General features: G+C 35.9%; 1 protein-coding gene across 5 annotated transcripts in view; it reads left to right on the forward strand.

Annotated features, from left to right (window-relative positions):
- TSGA10 (testis specific 10) overlaps positions 1-16,260 on the forward strand; it is a 35,756-nt gene extending 19,496 nt beyond the window's left edge. For 2 of the 5 annotated variants that reach the window (XM_075057616.1, XM_075057618.1), the window contains 6 exons: positions 296-406; positions 976-1,161; positions 5,443-5,645; positions 5,954-6,058; positions 9,880-10,014; positions 13,811-16,260. In XM_075057616.1, the coding sequence (XP_074913717.1) occupies positions 296-406; positions 976-1,161; positions 5,443-5,645; positions 5,954-6,058; positions 9,880-10,014; positions 13,811-13,847 (777 nt within the window). In that variant the 3' untranslated portion in view covers positions 13,848-16,260. Of the gene's footprint in view, positions 1-295; positions 407-975; positions 1,162-5,442; positions 5,646-5,953; positions 6,059-9,879; positions 10,015-12,892; positions 13,606-13,810 lie in introns of those variants that run through there. The other 3 variants (XM_075057614.1, XM_075057615.1, XM_075057617.1) reach the window with 3 other exon arrangements.
- The last annotated feature ends 90 nt before the right edge of the window (positions 16,261-16,350 follow it).

The raw sequence follows: 16,350 nt of genomic DNA on the forward strand, positions 1-16,350 counted from the left end.
TGTTATGACCATCTAGCTGCTAAATAAATCGTCTATATTTTTCTTCTTAACTGCTACATTCTTTTATTGACATTTTTCTTCTTTTTAAGAAGACTTAGCATTATTTGTAAGTTGAAACAAAATATTTTTGACAAATGCAAAGTTTTTTTTAATAGAAATATACATGGTTTAGACTATATAGCCTTTAAATAATGAGTTAATAAAGCCATAGGTTTTAGATACACACTAATTCTATTTTTTTTGTAAAGGTACAAACAGTATACTTTAACCTTATGAAACAAATATTTCTTCATAGGCATTACATAAAAAACTGGCAAAGTACCAAACTGAGCTTGATGATATGAAGTTGAAAGCCCAGGATTCAAGTACAGAAATTGTCAGGCTGAAGGGTGTACTGAAGTCTACAGTGAGTATATGGATTAAACTTGTTAATAAAAGCTGGTGGTTTAATTAAAAATGAAATTTTAGCCATATTTCCATGGAAGAATTTGCTTCCTAGTCAAAACTTACTTGCATTCTACTAATATGTTTTTATTAGTTTGAACACATTTTATTAGCTATTTTTGCAGTACACAAGTAATGAAGTATATTTCATTGTGGTTTTATATATATATATACACACATGTATGTGTGTTTATTAAACTTAAAAATTCAGATAGTGAATAATACAGAGACTTGGAACTCTTTTCTCTTTATTACCATATGGGATTAATAGTAAAAAAAAATATATTTCTGCAGTATATTGCTATACCTTGTATTTGTAATGTTAATCTAGCCATTTTTAACAGGTGTGTTTTGAACATTAAAATGTGGCCATCTTGAACAAAACACTGTTTCTTGAGAAGGCTCTTGATATTTTGGCTAAATGGCAAAGTTTTCAGTGGAAAGAGAACATCCAATACCTGTAGATCTATAGATATCCCTATTTTGTGAAGCTTGCTGTAAATTATTAAACAAACAAGCTTTATGTGTTAGGAGAGAGAGAACTGCGAGCTTTTGGAGAATTACCACAAAGCCCGTGAACAAGGAGAAAGTTGGGAAGCAAAATATCATCAAGCAGAAGCAGATTGTAGCTCTGTTAGGCTGACACTGATCAGTGCGGAGTCTGAGAACCGCAGATTGAAAGAGAAAATGGACTCCCTTGAAACAGAGATGGAGCAAGTAAGTTGAAATTGTTCTTTCCATAGTTCACACTGGAAATGGTCTGGTAATATTGTAAGCCTGGAACTGTTTAAAATTATGCTTAATGCCACTTCTCAAATTTTAGAGATATGTGCTGTAGTGAGCTGTATGGAGTTTGAATTTATTTAATAACATGACTAGCACTAGTCACACTTGGAAAAAAAATCTTAAAAAATAATAGCATATTTCAAGGAAAGAATATATATTATGAATTATAAAATGCTGTCATGTTTGGAATGACTGAAGGCATAATGTCACACACAACTCTACAGCATACCTGAAAAATACCTATTGCTTTGTCACCTGTTACGTTCCTGTGCCTGCTTTTCTCACTTCCAGCTTTACAACCTTCTTTCCACCACTTTAGATGTCCCAAAGAGCCTCTTCCCACTTGAAGATCTGAAGAACTTAAAAGGAAATGCACAGCATGGCTTTGAAAATACATTATGAACATATAAACTATATTCTGATTTTGGGTTGTTACGGTTTTTGTTGCAGCTCATCTCTGCTTCCTGAATATCACATAGGCTACTGAGGGCTATCCATGCACATTAGATACTCAAGAGGAACTGAACTGCTGCTGTCCAAAAAGTGGATGAGAACATAACAGCAGCAAAACAGCACAGGAAGATTGCGTGACAGATTTTGACATTTTTAAAATATGATAAAACTGGTACATGGTCCTAATTTGTCCAGTGAGCTTCAAACAAGTAGAGATTTCATCCTTCTAATTCCTTCCTACATGCCTGCTATTAAGTATAGGAATAAACTAAATAAAAGGCCTCTTCATGAAAACTGTGTCAACAAATTGAGTCAGAACTCCAGTTGTCACGTTCAGGTTCATAGTAGTTATAAGGCACATATCTAAACCAGAAGTTTTTATCAAAAATCATAAGGTGCTTAGTAGTGCTCTGTGTTCCTTGTGCCTTTTTTTAGGCAAGACAGCTAGAATTAATGTAACGTGCTCCCCCTACAATTATCTCTTTGGATCTCATTCCTAATAAATCCTTCAAGGAGGTCACAGTGCTTTATCTGTCCCTTTGCTCTGTAACCTCCCAGACTCATTCTGCCACCCACTGAAAATTAAGTAGTTAAAAGTGACCAGAAATACCAGTATCACTGGGCAAAGTACAGGCTTTTTTTCAAAACAGAAAAACATAAGTTATATTAATTTTAAATATACCAAATTCTAAATGCTTTTAGTCAGAACTGCTGCTACTGGCTTGTGGACTTCTCTTTAGTGTGACTTCTGTCATCTCTTAGTCATGCCTGAGTTTATGGGTGGCAGCAGTATAAACATGACTGACAGTATCTCAGCATTCACTTATCATCTACATGCAAGAATACATTTTATTGCTAAAATAAGAGGGTCTCATCTGAAAATGAAATGTGACCCATGGCAGAATTTTGAACCCTATTAGCTCTGCAGAAGGAATAGAATTCTAGGAATAGAATTTAGAATGTCTCTAGCTGATGTTGCTGTCAGAAGCAAGAGCTATTCTCTTCTAGTTTTTATATATGGGAGTTATTTAAAGAAATAACTTTGAAGTTTATTCCAGAATAAATTACTGCTGCCTCTTAAAATTCACCACAATTACATAGGGATATTTTTGTAGGATTTTGGAAGCAGTTTTAAATTTTCTTTGCAGTAGAGTTTTGATTATCTGATACTGCTTTACTGTAGCGTTTAACAACAGAAGCAGCATACAAGTCTCAGATTTCTGCCTTAAGCAAGTCTCTTGTGAAAATGGAAGGAAAACTTCAAAAATTACATTGGGAGAGAGTCTCTATACTTGCAAATCTCACATCTACATAAGAACTTTGCATTAAACTAGATGCAGTCAAAGAACTATTAAATCAGCAGTTAACTTCCTTAGCAGAGAAGGTAGAAAGTGTATGTGAAATGAAATATATTAGAAAAATAAGTTTATGTTAACGTTTTACTTAAGGGATCTAAATCTACTTTGGGGTCTAGAATGATCAAATAAATCCTTACTGATGATTATTGTTTCAATTTTTTGAATGTTTAATTTGGCGTTCCTCAGGGGCTTGCTACTCAGAGGGTGGATGCTGTATACTATTTGAAAAGCATGCTTCTTTGAAAGGTTTTATTATGAATACTCAAAAGTCAGGACTTAAAATTACTGCTTGTTTTCTTGAAACATATCTTGGATTTTACATCTAGTCACTAAGTAAGCAGAATAGCTGGAGTAGTTTATTAGCAAAAAAATTTGACATGGACTTTAAAATGCTTGACTGTTTCAGGAAGTATCAATATCTCTTTAATAATCTTTCCTTAATTTCCATTGAAAATCAATTTCTGTTGACCTTGATTTTTACAAAAACTACAAAATTAATGTTTGATAGGCAAATTTTTAAAAACTTAGCTTGGATAAACTCTGAAAAATTGTTCATACATACTCAGATTATTCAGATATTTCCAGTATGATTCTATCACTGCCCTGTCCATCGTCTGCTCTAGCTGAGATAATTTCTTGTTCTTTACAGGCTTCCAGCATTCTCTTTTAACCTTTATGCCTTTTCCGTACACTATGGGTAAAGCTGCTGTTTGACAGTTGGTTATTTGTTGCAGCCAAACGTGTGTAATGTCTTTTGTATGCTTGTGGAATCCTCTACAATGCTTTTGATAGGGAAGAGTTCCAGCATATGACATTTGTCTGAAGCTTTCATGAGATCGGATATGACTAAGCCTTCCTGGATCCTTCTGTCAGATTGTCAGTGAAGGGACTTGCTGGGACTGTGGAGAGCAGCAACAATTTCAGGAGAGAAAAATGCAGAAATGCAGTTGGAAAGTTGGAGAAAAGTCTGAAGTTGGGAAATTTTAGCTAATTTTTTCGTACCTTTCAACCAGTAGTCTTTCATCAGCCGTGTATAATCTTCAGATAGGGCTCTTATTTTACATAGTATTCTAATGCAGAAGTCTGCATTACTAGACTGCAGCATATGTATATTCAGAAGTGACAACTAAACCTGATGCTGAATAATATTGTTCTTTCAGTGTTGCTAATACTGTATATTTTCCTATAACTTATGCTGTCTGCAGTTTTCAATATTCTTTTGTTCTGAAATACAAAAGTAGAATATCAAAACTGTTTATCAGCAAAAGAACTAAATTTTTGATTGACAGTTAGTAGAAAATTGGATCTTTCAGACTGAAGAAACCTTTTAGTTTAGCTTGGTAAAACAAAAAAAGTTCTGCTTTAGAAAGTGAAAAATACTTTTTTCTTTCTTTTTTCTTTTTTTTTCTTTTCCCCTCCCTGTTGGCCTATGACCTGAGTTTTCTCAGTACCTTCCTTGTTTGAACACATAAATGGTTATCTTCTGAAAATTCTGAGGAATGTGCTGGAGAGGTGGGGTGTTTGTTAAGATGTCTCAGTTCATAGATTTATTATGACCTTTGGGTGAGCAGTATTGTGCTTAATGTAAACTAGGTTTGAGTAAAATACAGATAAAAGTGTTTGCAGCACCCCAAATGGACTCGGTTAGAGATATGCTAAAATGCATACACAAAAAGAGGAAGGAAAAATAGCATCCAGCTTATGCTAAGATTAAAACAGCCAGTTTTCTGTGTGTCTGTAGCTGACTCAATACAGATTTTCCTGACTAACTGTCTCTGGAATTATTTTTTTTCTTTTTGTTAGTTATGTCTCAGGTACGTCCATTGTTCCCTTTGCAGTGGAACATACTAGGTTTTATGGGTATTCTTCTTTTTTAGGTTCCCCCAAGAAATATAGATACTTAATCTTTTGGTTTGGATTTTATTAATTTTCCCCTTCCCCCCAGATTTATTCTTGATGTTCCTTTAAGTAAAATAAGTGTAATCTCACTCTGCTGGTGATGCAGATATTGGTTTGTTATACTGGGTGTCATTTCCTGCATGCAAATGGTTAATCAGTAGTTTCTTGCCCCAACAAAATATAGAACTTCCTTCTTCCTCTTTAATGATTCTGTCTACAATCTGTATTCATTGATATGTATATTTCATGGCATTTTGTCATTTGTATGAAGTACATTTATATACAGATATATACATTGGGTGGATTTAAAAATCTGACACAGGATTTTGACTGAGGGCAAATATAACACTAATCATCCATCCTGGAGTGAGAGCAAATTTTGGTCATTGATTCCAGACTTCCTTTTTTTTATCTGCCTTTTTTTTTTTTTTTTAAAGTTACCGTAATAGATAGTCAGTAAGCTTAACAGACATACATCTAAAACTTTAAAATTTTTATTTAGCTGCAGAGCAAGTGTGAGTCATCCCATTATGAAATAGAGCTGCTGAGAAAACAACTGGGAAATGAAAGAGCATCTATGAAAAACCTGGAATCTTTGCTTGTGTCCAGTCATGAGAAAGAATTTCAGTCACAGATAGCAAAGCAAGAAAAAGACTCTGAAATTCAGTTTCTCAAGGAACAGCTTGCTTTAGCAGAAAATAAACTGTGAGTAAATGACCAGGATAATATCGCAGGTTTTTTCATTCTTCCCAAGTGTATATACACAGAGATGGTTTTATATCTAGCCGCATTTTCAAATGGCAAATGTACCCTGGTTACCTAAAGAGCAGAAGATAGCAAAAACCTGCTTCTGATTCCTCAGCTATACCCTAATAGACTTTTCTGTGTAGTGTTATATTTTACTCCAAAAAATGTTCTTAATCTCAATTGCATGCTATAGCTGCCCTTTTAATTTTGGTAACATGCTTGGAGGATTATAGTTGCTATCTAATTAAAGTGTATGGACTTTACAGTGCTGTGCAGAGTCAAGATTTTACTCAGCTCAGAAATAGAGCAGCTCAGCTGGAGTCAGAACTGGCTATCACCAAAAGACAGCTGGGGACTGAGCGCTTTGAAAGGCAAGTATATGTGTTTGTACTGAGCCTCCTGCATCGAGCCTCCTGCATCTAATTGGGGTGAAATGCAATGTAGTACTAAGACTTAGACTAATTAGTAGGATAAACAGCAAAGTTTGGTTTTGCTCTGCTGTACATTTCCTCTGTGTTCAGAGGCTATTCGTGTCACTGAATTCAGTCTCTGTAGCTGTTACACATGCTGTTTGAATTAGTTGTCTAGGTTCCCTTTATAGCCAATGGAACGAGACAGTGAGATAAACTGCCCTCTAGGATTGCCTGTTATAGGATGGGATGGATTACTTTCCTGAAAATGCTTGTCTGTCTTCACTCATATATAGTGATGCCTGTCTTGATCTATAGTGACAGTCTAGGTGACTAGTTGGCCAGAAAAGTGATTTATAGACTACTAAGTTCTTTTGGCTACACCTGTGCTAGTTGAACTAAACCAGGTCAGAGCATTGACTTGAGGGGTACACACAACTGTATTCTTGTCCGTACAGTTGAATTGTTAGTACCCACTCTGGAATTATTTTAGCCTGTACCAACCCACATTCTCCCAGGTACTACTTGGGACACAGAAGGTGGTAGGGATGGTTCCCAAATGGCAGTATGGCCACAGTAATTTTTTTTTTTTTTTGGGGGGGGGGGGGAGCACGACACACACGGGGATGGGGGAGTTTAACAATATGTACAAGCTGTTTCATATGATTTGGCCACAGTCCCAGAGAACGGTCCCTAGCCTGCTTCATGAGTTAATCTATATAGTTCTGGTGTCTTAAATGGTTTTCTTATCTGTGAAACAACAGTACTTCTCTATTTCATGGATGTATTGAGGATAAAATATTACTGTGTCAGGCATTACTTTGGGTATGTAAAAGAGATGGCTAAAAGAAGCAGAGTGATGTGATTATGGCACAGGTTTGAGAATCAAATGTCTTGTTTAATTGTAGTAAATTAGTTTGTTGATAATCTGTTCTCTCATAAGTAAGGACGAGGGTTTTGGAGGGGGCATCTCTATACCTGATATTAGGTCTTTTAAAGATGGATTTCTTAAATGTCTCAGTGTACGTTTCAATTTCAAATTGGATTCTCCTTTACCCTGAAGTCATAGCAAAAAGTTATAAACTTTTGGGTTAGATATGCAAGTCAGTTTAAAAGGTGGCATCATTTGTGCTTCTTCAGCTGCATGGAATGAGCCAGACTGTGCTAATACAGGAGTGCCTTTGTTTTAAAAGAAATTCGATCTTCTTCGGATTGTCGTTTCTCTACTCCCCCCCTGTGTGAGTGCATCCATCTCATGGTGTATGGGTGCTCCCTGGTAGGGACTGCAACTCTTTCTTCTTGAAGTGTTCATTGGCAGAAAGTTGAATCAGCCTCCATACTTAATCTCTTCTCCTAGTTAAGGATAATTTGTTATTCACATGGTTGTTCACAGCTGGTTAGCAAAACAAATATTAGAACGAGCCTATGCTGAGGCAAAGATCGCCAGTTTTCATTCTTGAAGTGAATTTCTCTTTTACATAAGAGATTTACAAACTTAATTATCTGAATTGTTTTGGAAAGAACAAAGCTAGGTTCCATCATGCAGTCTGTAAGTCAGTTGCAAAAACAGTATGCAGAAATCTTAAATAGCAAAGACTGAAATGTTCTTATAAAAATCTGAGGCTGACATTAGATTTAGCTGTCTTTGAAAGGCTAGAGCTTTGCTTTTTTTTTTTTTTTGATTTTTCATAAAATTGAAACTGTGTCTCTTCAATGTCCCGCAAAGGTTACAAGAATTTTATTTCTTTTCCGTTTTTCCTGAGAAAGTCATGCTTTACAAGAGCAGGTATCGATCTCTCTTGCTTGCAGGGAAAGGGATCAAAGCTCCAAGTTGGCTTCTTACAGCCAATCTATTTTTCTGGTACTGGCAAGTGAAAACCAGAAAATTAGCCAGAGAGGAAAAAATACTATCATTAATGTCAGTATCATGATAGTATATAATGGAAGCAGCAGATGTCAGTACTGACTGGGTTTTTTTTGTTGTCAGTTTAAACAAGTGGGTAGATGATATCCTTGTTCTAAGACTGACTTAGCTAGTCATATTGATTTACTGCCTTGGTGCAGAATGAAATAATGCCTGAAATTAGGAGGTGGAAGTGCCAGTGCTGTCAGGCCGTGAACGAGCACCAACACAGTGATACCAGGAGGCTTAAGCTGTCTGTCTGGATTTTTCTTTACCAGTCAGTAAAAGCATCTCCCCATCCCTCCCATTCTCCTGACTGTGGAAATTGTTTGGACTCATGTGGAAACAACAGGTTTGATTTATTGTCCTGTTTTGGCTTTGGTGACCAAGCACAGGGACTGACTTTCAGGTACCCCTGGCCAGCCCCAAGTGAATGACTTGCATATCTTTTTATCCCTTTCTGTTTCTTCACCTTCCTTTTTGCTGCCTTTGTACCTCCTTTTCTCTGCCCCAGGTTACTTTTCCCCATTGGTCATGGTTTTGCTACATTCATACCCAAACGTGGTATTCTACAGGGTGATGTTACCTGTGAGAGGTGCAAGCAGCTGCACTCTAACTTCCCACCATTGCCAGCACCATCTTGACCATTAAAGACGGTACAGCATGTGTATAGTAAAGCCCTTAAAAGCAATAATGCTAGTAAGACTAGCAGTCAATGTAGATAAGTCTGGCTCTATAGTCTTTACAGTGCAGATGATACCTCCCCAGGCACAAGGTTGTGGGTTGTTGGTAGCTAGGTGGAAGACTTATGTTTCACTGGGCTCCTGCTGCTAGAGCAAGCTCTTTTTCTTGCCTGTAGATTCAGCTCTGTGAGCTGGTGCTGGATCTGATTGCTCTCCTGTAGGTTTTGGTGATCTGCTTCAGTGGTCCACTCCATAGGTAGGCCTGTGGTAATGGCTGTCACACTGGGGCCAGTTTCAGTTCAAAACCATACAGGCAGTCCTTGTTATACCTTCATTTGCAAGGTTTTGGGCAACTTGGAGCCCTTTTTTCCAGCCTGGGTTAGTGCTATCCTCCCAAAACACCCATTCATTTATAATAAACCATTGTCAAGGTTTTACTGGGGTTATACACTGAAACTCAGGGGTTGTTGTAGCTACCCTTCCTAGTAGTTTCCCAATCCAACCCAGACTAGATTCTCCTTATGAAACAATTGGCAGCCTGAAACCAGGATCCCAGAATGAGTATGTACCTCCAGAATTTTCCAATGTATTATCCAATCCCACATACTTCATCCCCGTACATCCAGATGCAGGAGTTATGGATTCATCCAGTATCCAGGCCTCACCCCTTGCAGTCAAAATGACCAGACTACTATTTTACAGCTTTCCCACTGGGGAGTCCAGCATCTCTTAAATATGCATCAGTTTCAGGGCACTTCAGGTAGATTCTAGTCCATTGGCTTTGCCAACTCAAACAGCACAAGAATACCACAAACAACACTGTTCTTACATTAATATCATTGCTGATTTTAGTGATTGTCCTTATGTTGCAGACTTGTGAATAACCTTAAAATTAGGCTCTTCCTCCCTGGAGATTTTTACAATTTTTAGAGTTTAACCTGCAGCAACCATGGCTAACTTCTCTCTTTTAGGGAAAATAGAGACAATGGATATGTAGAACTAAATCTGAGTAAGGGAGTAATACAGAGTCACTAATCTGGCTTTCAGAGAAGTATGTAATGAACACCACTTCTCCTTTTAAAATACAATAAAAAAGCTGACAATCTTGAATAGAAAAAAAAAAGATAATGACTGTGAGATCATTTTGATTATTTTTGAAAAGTGCTTAGTCTCACTGTAAAATAATGTTTATTTAGGGAATGTGCTGTACAGGAACTTCAACGCCAGAATTGTACAATCTCGTATCAGTTAAGTTCTACGTTAAGAACATCATCACCTGAACATTCCCATCATCGACCTCCTGATTGGTCTCTGGACTGGTCCCTGGAAGGGTAAGTGGTTCAACAACATTTAAGTTCCAAACACTAGGGGGGAGGAAGGATGAAATCTGGTATTTCTTGTGGAAATATTGACTGAATTCCATGGAATTACATTGCTCCAAGAAAAGTTACAAGAAGATTCAGGACCACAATCTTTTGATGATACTCCTTTTGTTTTATTGAGCTGTATCAAAACTATATGGTTAATAGCAACTAATTGCACCAGGCTGCTATAGTCATAAATTCTTAAAACAGTAATAGAAAAAATGCTACAGAAAATCTCTATTTGACTTGCCACAATTTTGTGCAGGTGTAGGTGTAAATATTTTCATCTTTCCTACATAAAAGCTCTTAACTGTCCAGCCTTTCTTTATCTAGTTGTTTTCAGATAGTTTTCACTCTATATATGTGCATTTTTTACAAGAAACATAAATGCCTTCTAAAAGTCTTCAAACACTTGTAACCCTGAGGAGGAGCAAGCCCAGCTTTCCTTTTAACAATCAGTAAAATGGAGCCTCCACAATACGCAGCTAGTCCCCTGTCAGTTTCAGTCTCAGCTTAGCTTCATACTTGGTAGCTCCCTGCCTGTTGCATCACACTTTTTTGGTAGATTGATGGCAGCATGCATTAACAAAAAATTTCCAGTTGAGGGGGAAAAAGTCTCAGTTCACGACTTACAGGAAATCATTTCTGCTTTCAAGATGGTTAGGTACTTCCAAGATGAATTTTGTTAATACTTTGTTAACTGAGATTATTACCTCTGGCACTTGATTAATCTTTGTTATCAAGGGCTTCTCTAAGTACATAGATCCTAAGAATACAAGACAAATTTCCTCGGGTCAGTGAGCTGGTTCTGGTGCCCTCAGTAGGGAAACACAACTGTGCAAGACAGTGATTTTGTAGCTATTGCCAGTCCTTGATAGCAAGTACAGGGAGTCTTCATTCCTCTGATAGAGCCACATCTACTCCTCCTCAGTCTGAGTACAGTGTAGCTCTTAAATTTGTTGAAATAAGCATTGTATTGTTTGGAATGGTTTAATTTACTTCTAATTACCGTAACACTTTCTTCTGGTTTTGATACTGTATAAAGAAAAGGGGGATCAATCCGTGTAGTCACCACACTGATACTAACGATTTTGGTGCTTTTTCTGTTTGTATCACTCCCTTTTTAGGGCAATAGAATTCCTTCCTAATTAGTAAACTTCTGGCTAAATACCAAATCAAGAGTAATCTTCTATAAGCTAGATTATGAATTCAACTCCTTTCTTGTTTGCTTTTTGGGTTTTGTGGAGTTGGTTGGGGTTTGTTTGGTTTTTTTAATTCCTCCTGGCTAGCCTTATGTGGCATGATCTGCTAGGGAACAATGAGTTTAAGGAAGGACTAAAAATTAAATATGTGAGCCAGGTATAAATACTTTGTTTGCTTAAAATCTTCAGCTGGTTTAAGCTAAATCTTTCTCAATTAAATCAATGTAGCTTTTGAGTGCAAATGAACTAATTTTTTTTTCTGCCTAATTATTTTCCATTTTTGAGTGTTCAAGATACTAATATAATACGTAACTTTTTTCCTCATCCAGCTCTTTGTTATACGTTTTTTGGCTAAGTGGGAAGAACTAGGGTTGCTCCAGACTTATTTATTTATACTAAATTGTTTAGGATTGTTTAGATTAAAAAAAAATGTGCAATAAAAGCACTGAAACTTTGGCAGTCTACTATGTTTTAAAAGCTTAACTGGAAAGAATTTATCAGATTTGTGTAATGTAATGATACAGTCATAAGTAAAATAGCCTGTTTGATAAGGCTCTCCTGAGATGGAGCAGAGATCTGAATCTGGATCTGCCTGCTTTGTATAAGTGATTTACACTTGATGTACCTATGTATGGGTGAGTTCTTTAATGTCCAGAATACTAAAGTTCTTGATAAATTTTATGTCGAGAACCTAGAATCTGTATCAAAAGATGGAATAGTAGAAATGTCTGAAATATTTATGAACGATGAAATCATTTCCCTCCCAACTAACTCTAGAAAGATTCAGAAAAATTCATTGAGACCAGAACGAAACAAAAAACAATGTAAAATACAGCCTGAGAGTAAAAGCAAGAATATTAATGCAAATATTTGAGTGTAATCATCAGCAGAATCACAGAATTAAGACTTTTAAAATAGATGTATGGGGAATTGATGAAACATGATCTAGGTGTAAGTTCCTGTTGAATTTAAAGCAGAATACTATTAGAAATAGTCCTCTAGGAGGTGAAATTTAATTTTTCAATTGCTTGAAGACAAGTTACCAGGGATTGACAAAGGTACTGTAGAAACAACTATTCATTGGTAGAGAGGCTTCTTCCACAGCTAATGTCTGACTCTGCAGCCCATGAAGTATACTGAGATACCAGTGCTGGAATCACCATTAATACTCTTCTTCCTCTCCAGTGTTTTGGTGCTATTTTAGCAGACAGACTGTGATAGGAGGCAGACAGTCACCTTTTTATTTTATTGATAATGTGGTATCAGAAGTAAATTGGACAGTAACTTTTTCTTATTCTTCCATCTTTCTCCCTGTCTTTATTGCACCAGTCTCCTTGTTTCAGTAAAGTGAAAAGGATGTGCCTTGTAGTTTGTCTTGTAGACCTAGTGGGGAAGACTTTTTCTGTCTGACTTTCTTAAGTGATAGGAGTCCAAAGCTTGCCTTTCACTTCAAAGAGCATTATAGCACTTTTGTACAATAAAAACTAATCCTTCAAATGATCTGGATTGACTATTAAAGAGACTGGGAAGCCTGCTCAAAGTGCTTTCAGAATCAAAACCTTAAAATTTTGCACGTGGAAACATCAGGATGTATTTCTGTATTCACTGAACATGAAACAAATTAGATTTCTTTTTCTTTCTAGGAATTCTTGTTTCAAGGATTTATAATGTTATATTCACAATGGCTTGTGAAGACTCTGCACACCATCTGGAGAGTTAAAGCTTAATGCTCATTTAATTATCACTTTTCCCTGCTGAATGCTACATTTCATTAAATCTATTTCACAAATGCTTGCACAGGTTTTTCATCACTGTTAATGTTGTTCAGTGGGAAGAAATCAGTCTAGATAGCTTCCTTTCCCACCCTTCTCCCAGCTCTTGTATTATTGTGTGAGATGGTCCATCTCAATAAACAGAAAAAAACCACAAGTTCCATTGACTTTACTAACAGTGTGCTTTTATTTTAGAAATGTGCATAATTTTAAAAGGTTACTGAAAAAAGGGAAAGAAAATAACAATATAAAATTTTGTTGAGGGGAAAAAAGAGTCTGTATTTAGGTGTTATGATTTGGATGTATTTTTGCTGAACTATGTGAATATTATTCTTGAGACAATGCTGTGCCATCTCAAGATAGGAAGAGTTTGGGGGTTTTCCCCCCCTTAAAACCTGACTGACTTATTAATCTGGATAAATAAGATAGTAATGCCAGCAGTTACCAGTGTTTCAATATCCATCTATGAAGATATGTATTTTTTTGTATGTTTCCCTGCATACTGGAGGTGTGTTCAACAGTTTTATTAAAACTGCATGAAGTGTCTAGTTAGAGTTCTTTAATATGAGTGAGTACTGTTTGGTTATAGTTATTGGCACTTAAACTTGCTCAGAATTTCTGCACTTTATGTCATAACATTTGTCTATGTTCTATATTCTCACACTTTAAATGCAAGAGAAAATGTAAAATTCTCTCCTATAAATCATCTGGGAAATCTGTACTTCTGTACTCGGAAATAGAGAAGTAATTCCTGTTTAATTCATTTAAATTATCAATTTTTTTTAATAGATTCATCCTTCTTGCTATCTTCATAAAAGAATTTTGAAAAAGGTCTCCAGTTTATTTTGCAAGCAAAGGCACGTTGGCCATGGTAATGGTTCAAACGTACATCTTGCATGTATGTTCCTGTGTATGAATTTGGTTTGTGATAACCTGACTACTAAACATTAACATTCGTATCTGAGTAATGATTAAAGACAGCATAACCCATATGAATGCTCCTAACTGCCTTTTAAAACCTGTTGATACAAACTGTAGATATGATTCTGTGTTGCTTTTTAGGAACAGGTAGCTTTAAAAAGCCTTTAAAAGTATTTTGATGAATAATGTAAAAAAAAAAAAAAAAAGTAAAATATACCTGTAACATAACTTCTAGGATTATCTTCCATAAGAGCAACACTATTTTTCACTAAAGGTGACTTGAATTTAATTTTTAGGTCCTGATTCTTCATTCTCTATTTGGCGGACAGCCACAGAAGTCATTTCAGCAATCACCAGTGTTAATGGGACTATTTGCAAGTAATAAAGACTGTAAGATCAGACATAATGATATTAACCATTTCCACATTATGCAGTTATTAAAAGGCATATGGTACACTTTTCCCAGATGAGAGAAGATGATCATCTCATCATCCCAGAAGATGAGAAAGTGATTTGTTGTTTTGCAATCATATTGCTGTATTGATTTTTTTAGAAGATGATCACAAAAAAGTTTAAGAAATGTGATCTTAGTCTGCAAAACTAATACCCTATAATTTAGAATATGAGAAGGAGAGAGTAGATAAACATAAAATAGATAAAACTGATAATACTGTGCAGAGGCCCATGTCCTCAGACGTAATTCCTTAGTTGCAATAATGATAGTTTTTCCACATAAGATCATAAAGAAGTCAGTAACGAGGTGCTCCCCTACAAAGTAAAAGCGCAAGATCCTTAAGCAATTTGGACTTTAAAATTCTTAAGTAGAGAGGATTAAGGGAATATGAGATTATAAATATCAAGCTGTAATAAACTTGCTTTTTGTAGAGTACTCTGATAAAGTAATAGCCTTTATTATTAGGGTTAGCCTTCATTTAGAAAATGTTACGAAAATGAGAACCTTGTTTTTCTACAGGCAAATTACAAAGGCATCATCAGGTCATGGATGAGGCCCAAGCAACTCTTGTCAATGGTGATGGGACATAGACTTCAAGTGACTTCTGACAGCAATTAATTGCTATGTAATTATTGATGGTAAAAAAAAAAAAAATCATTCAAGTGAGTATATTCAGAGAGCAATATCACTGTAGTGGCACCCCCCCCAACTGAAAGAAAGAAAGAAAAAATGAAAGAATTAATTGAATTTGCTGAAGTTTGCAAATAAAACCTTTTAGTTTAATAAAAAAGCTGCTTGTTGGCAATGTCTGTAGTAATAGCCCAAGAGGACTTGAACAGTGTTTGCTGGTTGGGAATTGTATGTACTGCTCCAACAGTATATTCTAAAAACCTTCAGACCATTGCTGAATATGAAACTTTGCTTCATCCTTAAGTAAAGATAGATAATGAGCTCAAACAGAATATTTACAGTTCTTTACTTTTGGTTGCAAACTCTCTAATCTGTAACACACCTTAATTTTTTCAAAAACTGGGAAGTACTATTGAATATACCCAAACTGAAATGCATTACGCATTTTGTAACACGTGTATTTCCCCATAATGTGGGTTACTCATGATAGGGCGATTTTCTTGTTGCTTTATTACAGTATTTTGGTTGGAAAGAAACATACACCAAAAATCTATTTATTATTTGTTTGCATTTGTGACACTTATTCGCAACTGTGAACAATGCTATACTTGATTTTTATACATTTTTTTAATTGCCTTTTACAACAATATTTTTACATGAAAATACAGTTTGTGGTTTTATATGAAATAAGAGCATGTTAAACTTGTTCTCAGCTACTCTGTAGTGAGCTAAAATTATCCGGTTTGCATAACAAAGAATCCTATAGTATTTTAAAAAGTATTCATGCTTTTCTGCAGCAGTATCTTTCTATTTTCTAGCCACTGGTTCTGGAGTTCTTTCCAACCGAGTTTGCTTACCCATGGCAATGGAGACTGTCACCATTAATCAGTAGAAGGTATTTTACTTGAGCATAACTGGTTTACAGGGTTTGTAGAAGAAAGAATCCAGTGCCTCTGGTATCCTCCCTCCTTAGTCTCTTTTTCTTCATACTAGAAGAGGAGCTACTATGTATACAAAACAGTGTCTCCATTGCTGGTACAGTCCCACCAAGGATGAAGAATTCATTGTGTGTTGCTGGGTTGAAGTATTTCACTGCTTTTTGTAAACTCTATGCAAGCAACCTTTCAGCAGCCTTTGGAACCATATATCTATGTGATTTATCCTGCTGTTTCCACTCAAAGAAAACCAGATTTATTTTTTTCCTTTCAGTCACTAATAAAGCTTGAACTTTAGCAACGTGTAATCGGAATTGAGATTGTGTTGTCTGTGTTAAAGCAAGGGGTTTTAGTCTTTGACCAGGAAAAATGCTCATGGTATGGGGTAC

This window comes from Buteo buteo, chromosome 25 (genome assembly GCF_964188355.1).
Source record: "Buteo buteo chromosome 25, bButBut1.hap1.1, whole genome shotgun sequence".
In the NCBI taxonomy this organism is placed as follows: domain Eukaryota; kingdom Metazoa; phylum Chordata; class Aves; order Accipitriformes; family Accipitridae; genus Buteo; species Buteo buteo.